Below are 8,625 nucleotides of genomic sequence, written 5' to 3'. Positions count from 1 at the left end.
CCCTCCCCCTTCCCCTCCCCCCTCCCCCTTCCCCTCCCCCCTCCCCCTCTCCCTCCCTCTCCCAACTATACCCTTCCCCTCCCTTCCCCCCTTCCCCGTGGACATCTGGCTCCGGGTCCTTCCATACTTATTTTCAAATTTTCCCATTTACTAAAATGAATGGTTAAAGTTCCCCTCGTTGATGCTAATTTCTTTTCCTCAAATCTATCCTCTAAAATATTATTCTTTATTTCATTATATTACATAGTACAGGTGATCCGATTGATACCGTACCGGTAATCGTTCGTGTTAATCAGTCATGCACCTCTACGGCCTCTTGAACCAGTACGAGTATCATCAGCTCGATATTGATTCGGTCATGTGACGACTGCAGCTAGCTACGTGCTAGCTCGCGCTCGCTCGCGAACAGCAGCGAACAACAGCAGGCAGGGCAGCAGCATCACCATCGCCGATTGGAGTATAACGAGTAGCATTTTTGTGTTGTTTTTTGAAAGATTGTCAAGAAATGGCGGACACCACATCACCTCCTCCAAGTTATAATGCAATATATCAAGAAATATCCCCAGCAAAGGTAAGATCAGATTATATCAGGAACCAAAAACTGTTTTTGGTGCGTCAAGACGTTCATATCGGACACAAATATGAATATATGGGACTGCGTAATCTTCTTCTTATTTGGACTTTCTCCTGTCGTAGGGATCGTGGAAAATTGCATGCTGTTGATTCGCAGAATTATGAAAAAATGTAACGATACACTGAACATCATGTATTTAGGTGGTCAGGGGTAGAGCCAACGAAAACCTTAGGAGCAAAAACAGCAAAGGACAGAAAAGATGGGGAAGACGGCCACGGGAGATTGATATGAATTATGGATTTATGATCCTGTCTTATTTAATATTATGTCATGAGTTAAGGAGATGCTGGGCCGGGGATGTTTTCGATCTATATTAACACTACAAACAGATCATCATCCAAGTTGATCTGAAATTCTAAGATCAACTCAATAACGTTAATACGATTAGACAGAAAGATCCGTCTGTCCGGAGGAGTCTTATATTTTTTTGACAGTCTCTGCGGAACATTTCCCCGACGACCAGATACCAAAGATACAGACCGATCTTTCGGTCAATAATAGTAATACAACTAGAAAAGCACTCCGAGAGCGCAGACCTCCACCAAGCATTTACTTTCCACTGATGATCTTGCTCTTCCATATTAGAGATCATTCCGTAAGTGATTTTAGCCCACTGAAAAATCGCCCGATTTCCCAATAATAGAAGCCTTTGTTACGTCACAAACCCTCAGATGCGCGGCGCGCCTCTCCCCAGCAGAAACTAGAGCACGCACTTTAGTGCGCGCATGCAAACCTCAAATACGCGCAGCATGAACTCCCAAGTTCATTGACCCTACCTGCCAAAATATCAAAAATCCTTCATAAATTCCCCCAAAATTCTTTGATCACTACCAAAAGTTAATCGTTTGTTACTTGTGTCATTCTCAACCTTTCCTGCAAGTTTCATCCCAATCCGTTATCTACTTTTTGAGTTATTTTGCACACAGACAAACTAACTAACGAACAAACACACAAACCAACGGTAACGAAAACATAACCTCCTCCCTTGGCAGAGGTAATTAGAGTTGGCTGGGCTGTGTGTTACTTCAATAATATTCAGACTTTCATATAATTAATTAAGAATGAACATTTTGGAGATTCTTTTTTATACAGGCATGAATTAAAGTAAAATGGGGGTCAAAATATGTTTGTTTGTTTTTTTATAAATGGGTGGATTAAAAAAACAATCAGATAAAATTGAAAATAGAAATCAATGCCAATGGCATATACCATAATTTTAAGTCAATCTCAACGGTTATGTTTGACTTAAATTCTTCTTGAAACACCCCAGGAGGTATAATCTGAGTAATTTACACCACGGACGAACGTCATCACATCTGGGATATCTGGGTGGGGGTGATTCACAAAGAATTGCAGTCGAACGTTAGATAAAACTGTAAGTAGAAACCAAGGTATGAAACAGTGGGAAACCCAGTCAAGATGTGGACAGACTTATTGGCTGTGTCACGGGGAAGTCCTTGTATGGTTTTGAATAGAGTTGCATGAGCCTTGTTTTGGTTAAAAATTAACAATACACTGCCCCATCGCTGTACAGAAGTTGCCATGCTTTGCTGGTTAAAATTGAAGTGATTTGGTCTCAAATTACTGTTGACTAAGCCTAACTACAGCTATGAAGTTTGACATATTGGTAAATAGCATGAATTGTCTATAAGTGGTCATATCATGCTGCCATTGAAATTCAAGACATGCACAGGAGGGGGAGAAGATAATTTACATCGGATAGACGCCTTGCTATGTGGCATTAGTGTGGTGGTTTTCGGGCATTCTCTCTTTCAACTGTCAAGACCTGATCAGGCATCAGCTTTGGCCTTCAGTAGCTATCCATAATTAGATTTGTTGGGATGTAACGTTCTGTTACTACCCTAACTAGCTAGTATTATTGAGGCTAGAGGAACAGTAGTAGAACTACAATTGTACCAGAACGTCAGGTGTGACAACGACAATACTGTATCACATAGTTTTCCTCAAGTTCCCCCAGACTTGATTCTGTCCTCTTCCAGAAAGGCTAAAAAATTTGCAGTAAATGACATGTTAATGCTAACATAAAAACATTGACTTCATTTTGACTTTCACTTTGACACATTGAAATTTGTTAAGTTTCTATTATCCATTCCATGTTGTTGTTGTTTTTTTACTTGTTCGGTTACAACAAAGTTTCGATATAACAGAAGAAAACTGCCAGTCCCGGAGAACTTTGTTTAACAGTCCTGAGTCAACTGTACATCAAATGATCATAAAAGTCTGGTTTGTAGTGAAGTTAATACCTACTCATAATTGCGTAGGATTCAGTTGGTATATGCTATATGGATAATTCTTATCTCCCTTTGTTCTGTTCCAGCTGTGGTCACGGAGGATATTTTCTGGCATTACCATATTGATGGTTCTTGTAAGTATACAGCTTAAACTTCTTCCATATGAGTTTATGATAGAATGATGAATAGAGTCGCTACTGTTAAATCATGAGATGTTTATAAAAGTAGAAATGTGATTATGTTACTGAGAGGAAAAATGCAAATTTAACTCATTGTAAATTAAAGGACAAGTTCACCTTCATAGACATGTGGGTTGAGTGAATGCAGCAACAATAGTAGAACACATCAGTGAGAGTTTGAGGTAAATCGGACAATTCATTCAAAAGTTATGAATATTTGAAGTTTCTGCTCAGTCATGGCTGGATGAGAAGACTACTATACTTTGTGATGTCACATGTACAACGATATAAAGAAAGACTAAAGAAAATTCAACATATTTTCACTTTTCTCGCATAACAAAAGAATACTGTATACGCTATATATTTCGCGGGGGTTTTATTTTCGCGAATTTCGCGAGTCGGGAGCTATTTGCGAAATTAACAACACGCGAAAATATTACCTCCAAAATGAATCCCTCGCCTTGATGATACGAACATTTCAGTACTAGTATACCATGTCACGACTTACTGAACAGACCATACTGGCTAAGCTTGTTTACGCACGTCCACATCTACTTACGAATACTGTAGAGAGCCAATCCATTATCGCAAGGGGACCACTCGTCAGAAATCTAGCGCGATGGACTTAACCACTTCAAAAATGTTGAATTCTAACTTATTAGTTCGCAGAGTTTGGTAAGTTTTTTTCATGCAGTGTATAACTAGTATCATTCTTATTTGCTAGTAAGTTGAAAATTCACACTTTCTTTGCCACTTCATATTTTCTCTGGTCCCCCAATCGCGAATTTAAGCACTCGCGAAAATGTGTGACAGCGGTAATTCGCGAAAATTTATGTACGCCAAAATTATAGCGTATACAGTACTTGACTTCTCTCTTTCAGAAGGCAGGGGGAATAGTATTACTACGTCAGTAACAAGTCGAAGAATTTGCACGTTATTAAGTAAAGTTTGTGAAATTCTCTTTTTATTTTCGTTGTATCGTTGCACCCATATGACATCATACACTGTAGTAGTCTTCTCAACCAGCAGTGACTGCACAGATATTTTAAAAATTCGTAACTGAACGGATTGTCCGATTTTCCTCAAACTTTCACTGATGTGTCCTACTAATACTGTTGCATTCACTCAATCCACATGTATATGAAGGTGGACTTGTCCTTGAAGGACAGTGGATCGCTGTAAACACAGACATGGTATTACTGAAAACCATGGTAATTCCAAATGCGTCTCTCTCTGCCCAATAGTGAGATTCTGTATACGTGGAACTTCAAAGACCTATCTCACTGAATGTTGGTTGTATAGGCCAAAAATCACCAAATGTGACACAAAAATGTAGAAATGCTAAGTAATTTACATTTTACCTTAGATTTGAATGTTAAATGTTTGATGTGAATGTTAAATGTTTGAAGTGTTTATGTTTTGCATTTTACCAAACAATACAAAATTTGAGCCTCATTTGCCATTTTCTCTAATTTCACAACCATAGTCTAGCACAGCTTTTTAGTGATATTTAAGTGATTGTAGGTCCATGTATTGAACAGTCACTGCAAGAATTGATTGCTAAATATCAACCAAATGCATCAGACAGCAGGATAGTTTGAAGGGATGATCTATCTATACGTGTGGCCATATCTAATTGAAAATTTCACCATGTTTTTTTTGTTACAGCTTGCCATGTTATTTTGTCTCATCAAGGGGAAAGGAGATGGCACATTTTATCTCCTCTTCGTCAACATCCTTATCAGCTGCGTGATTTTAGTATTTCTAGTGAGTATTTATAAAGTCTATCTTGCATAAGCCTGTATTTTTTATTGTGATTTTTTTGAAGAAACAAACAAAAGCAAAACAAAGCAAAACAAAGCAAAATGTGATGCAGAACAGACCTTGCTCTAAACTCATTACTGTGTATTACCTAGATGAAGGCATAACGAATTGTAGAATACTTTGTAGTTGGCATATATGGAGCAGTTTTGATGTCACTCACACAGGAGTGTGAAGAAACTCACTGTTTCAGTTATTTTAATACTGCACTTTGGGTCTCCAATCAAAGTTAGTTGCCATGAGTCTGTAAATAAAATCCATGTTACGTTGTTAGCTGATTGGTATTTGATATAATGAACTTCATTTTTGTCGGTACCTTTGGAATACTTTGATTTAGATGTTAATTTTGTACACCTTGAATGTTTTTGAGCGCTCAAAATACAAGCATGTAAGTAATAATTTTTATTTTGCATTTACAGCTTTGGTGGTACAGAACAGGAGATTTGGTAAGTGATCCCTTTGTGATACGCTTTTCTAGTGAATATGCTTGCATCATTTCTCCTCTTTTTGTGAAGCTTTTATTTATGTTAGGTTTCTGTCCTGAAGAGTAGATCATGGTCTTACATGCCTTACATGTGTTATTCCTCTGTACACAATGAAGTTGAATACACATGTATTACCTAAGTCGATACATTATCCTGAGTGCCATCAAGAACAACTTACATGAATTTGACTATATGACACTGTTTAATGACTGTGAGTTATTATGTGTAATCATTTTGGGAGGGTTAACTTTCCCCCGGTTATTGACAATCTGTGTAATGAATCTTCATACCATGAATTCAGAGTGAATTTAAAGATGAGCAAAATTAATTTCAATGTTTAGCTTGTCATTTCACACTGTCATGCAAAGTGGTGATGTTGCAACTGTTGAGGGAAAAACAGAAGGGTTTTTTTTTTTTCCTCCACCGTAATGCACACATGATTTGCTCCACTGTATACTGCAAGCAAGCTTTGACGCAAGCTGTAGACAGGGCACATTTCATGTGTAGCTGTAGAGAGTAAAAGTGGAAAATCAGAAATTACAAATCTTCCTGTGTTGAACATTTTTTGACAAAATAAACATTTTGCTCTCAGTGTGACCATGCCAATGAGTAGCACCTTACACCTTTGTTTCTGTGTTGGTCGCAGGTGGAGGGTAAATTCTGGTTCATCGTCCTCGTGGCGAGCGTCATCATCTTCCAGTGTATCACGACAGACATCTTTGTTTTTAACCATACAAATCCTGGCGATGAGGTGACTACCATCCACAGCATCACCCTCCAGACTGCCAACTTAACCACCAAAAAGCCACCACTGCTGCATGCTGCAACGCAAAGTATGATTCATTCCTCAGATGTTAACCCTCCCATTGGGTAGGAAGGTCAGTTTATGGGAGGAACAGTAACTCCAAGTACCTTCTCTGCCTTAAGTTCATTCTTTTTGTACCTCCACCACAAAGTGTTGTTGGAGGCATTATGTTTTGGGGGGTTGTTTGTCGGTCAGTTCTATACACATGAATGGACATTTTTTTTTTTTTTTTTTGTCGATTATGTCAAACTGTCAGCTCACAATGCCATGATGTACTCTAGACCTCTTGGGAGAACCATGCGATATGGCGGAGACAACCAGTTGCCTTGGCGACATTTCTAGTTGTTTTTGTTTTTTTGGCAGGTTTATCACATACCACTGAAAATATACTGAGAACACCACATTTGCAGTATTACTGTATTTGTATATGAGTAGTCCATGTTGTAGTGTGGTGTAACTAATCAACATCACATCTTTATTGTCAACTACTGTATCCAAAATGAGATATAGAAGTAATCTTTCAAAAGAGAGAGCTGCCTTCCAGGAGCATTGCTCCAAGTCACTGATATTTGAAAGTCAAGGCAGAGATGAAGATGCTAGTAGAGAGACATAAAAAAAAAAAAGAAGAGAAAGTTGCTTTAAAATGTGCAATAGCGTTTCCAGCAAATCATGTAATATTTTGGGTGTTGGCCAGAATGATTAGCGGAATATGCACAGGGTTAATTAGCAACCAAGAATTCTTGTCGTTCTTGTCTATTATAGCATGTTGTTTTATCCCAAAAGTATACATGTACATGTATAGCTGATTAATGCGTTCTTGTGTGAGTTGCTCATATTGGCTAAATGTATCAGTCAGATATGACTGTGTCAGTAGTTTTATAATTACATCCCGAAACAGGATTTAGACACGCAGCAATGAAAATCTCCAGATTGATCAGGGTTCAGAGTCAGTGATAATTCTGTGTACATCTCGCCAACTGTCTCTATGCGGATTTGACCCTTAAAATGAACCATTTCCTGTATGCGTGTGCCCTCATGCAAATGTTTTGTTTTATCACTGAAACCTACATGGGAATATCGCTTAACAAAGCAACAACAACAACAAACAGGCAAGCATACAATATCAAGGTTCACACAATTTTGCATGTGCAGCTCAAACCACTCAAACCAAATGGAATGATTAAAGTGTTTTGATGTTCTTCAGTTAAGTATGAAGAAACAAAAAAGTCTGTAATCAGTTGAGAGAATACATTCAAGTTGTCATCGTGTGCATAGATGTGGTAAGATATCATGCATCTTGCATCATAATTAGCACTTTCATATACACCTGTTTTGACTTTTGATCAATTTTTCTGTGGTAAAAATGACAAAATGACAGAATTAACTCTAGCTTAAACTAGTCTTAAAGTACTTTTTACCATTGGGAGCAGTGTTTTAAAGACTGTCTCTATGCAAATTTGACCCTTTAAATGAACCATTTGCAGTATGCATTTGCCTTCATGCAAAAGTTTTGTTATATCACTGAAACCTACATGGGAATATTGCATTAAACAGCAACGACAACAACAAACAGGCAAGCATACAATATCAAGGTTCACACAATTTTGCATGTGCAGCTCTCAAACCACTCAAACCAAATGGAATGATTAAAGTGTTTTGATGTTCTTCAGTTAAGTATGAAAAAACAAAAACAAAAAGTTTGTAATCAGTTGAGAGAATACATTCAAGTTGTCATTGTGTGCGTAGATGTGGTAAGATGTCATGCATCTGGTATTATAATTAGCACCTTCATATACACCTGTTATGACTTTTGATCAATTTTTTTGTGGCAAAAATGACAAAAACGACAGAATTAACTCTAGCTTAAATTGGTCTTTAAGGTACTGTTTACCATTGGGAGCAGTGATTTAAAAAATGTTAAAGATACCACATTTGATGCATATGTGTAGTACAGTTGTATCACAAAACATCCTACCATGTAAGAATTTCGCCATAAAGCATAAAATATAAGGAGATATCACTAGAGTGTATTTTTCTCACTAATCCATAACTAGAGATGGTGTAGTGTAGAAACATTTTCATTGTAACTATTGTTCACATTTTGTATATTTAACAATACTTTACATTAATTATACTGATGTACAATTTTTTGCAATGGTTGTTTCTAGCACTCACTCACATGTTAGAATTACATTGTATTTTGAAACACTAAATCTAGGTTTTTGTTTCTTCTGCAAATGGTAAACAATGCATTTAAGACCCTCAGCATACCATCACACCCATACAAATATCAATAGTTTATGAGTTGAATAATCTCTCTAATGCTACATTTTGATATTAGACCAAAATAAGGTTCTGTCACTGGTCAGTTGATATCAAGAAATTTCATGGATATCAAATGCTCATTCCTTGTAAGTGTAGGCTGCTTCCTCATATTATTTTCATACCA

The 8,625-nt window shown here is 37.4% G+C and overlaps 1 protein-coding gene across 1 annotated transcript; it reads left to right on the top strand.

The window, feature by feature from the left end:
- The first annotated feature begins 421 nt into the window (after window positions 1-421).
- Window positions 422-6,917, top strand: LOC139731300 (uncharacterized). Its single transcript, XM_071642188.1, has 5 exons — window positions 422-571; window positions 2,973-3,020; window positions 4,734-4,832; window positions 5,306-5,332; window positions 6,018-6,917. Exons 1-5 carry the CDS (start codon window positions 506-508, stop codon window positions 6,243-6,245), a joined length of 468 nt encoding a protein of 155 aa, XP_071498289.1. The 5' UTR covers window positions 422-505; the 3' UTR covers window positions 6,246-6,917.
- The last annotated feature ends 1,708 nt before the right edge of the window (window positions 6,918-8,625 follow it).

This window comes from Diadema antillarum, unplaced genomic scaffold (genome assembly GCF_040938485.1).
Source record: "Diadema antillarum isolate AM-2024a unplaced genomic scaffold, OU_Dant_1.0 seq00000368_RagTag, whole genome shotgun sequence".
Classification (NCBI taxonomy): Eukaryota; Metazoa; Echinodermata; class Echinoidea; order Diadematoida; family Diadematidae; genus Diadema; species Diadema antillarum.
The sequence above is the reverse complement of the archived record's forward strand: the minus strand, read 5'-3'. Positions and strand labels throughout refer to the sequence as shown.

Coding starts and splice junctions, on each gene's coding strand:
- LOC139731300 (XM_071642188.1), top strand. CDS start 506: ATGGCGGACACCACATCACCTCCTCCAAGTTATAATGCAATATATCAA. Junction 3,021..4,733: donor TTACCATATTGATGGTTCTT/GTAAGTATACAG, acceptor TTTTTGTTACAG/CTTGCCATGTTATTTTGTCT. Junction 4,833..5,305: donor GCGTGATTTTAGTATTTCTA/GTGAGTATTTAT, acceptor TTGCATTTACAG/CTTTGGTGGTACAGAACAGG.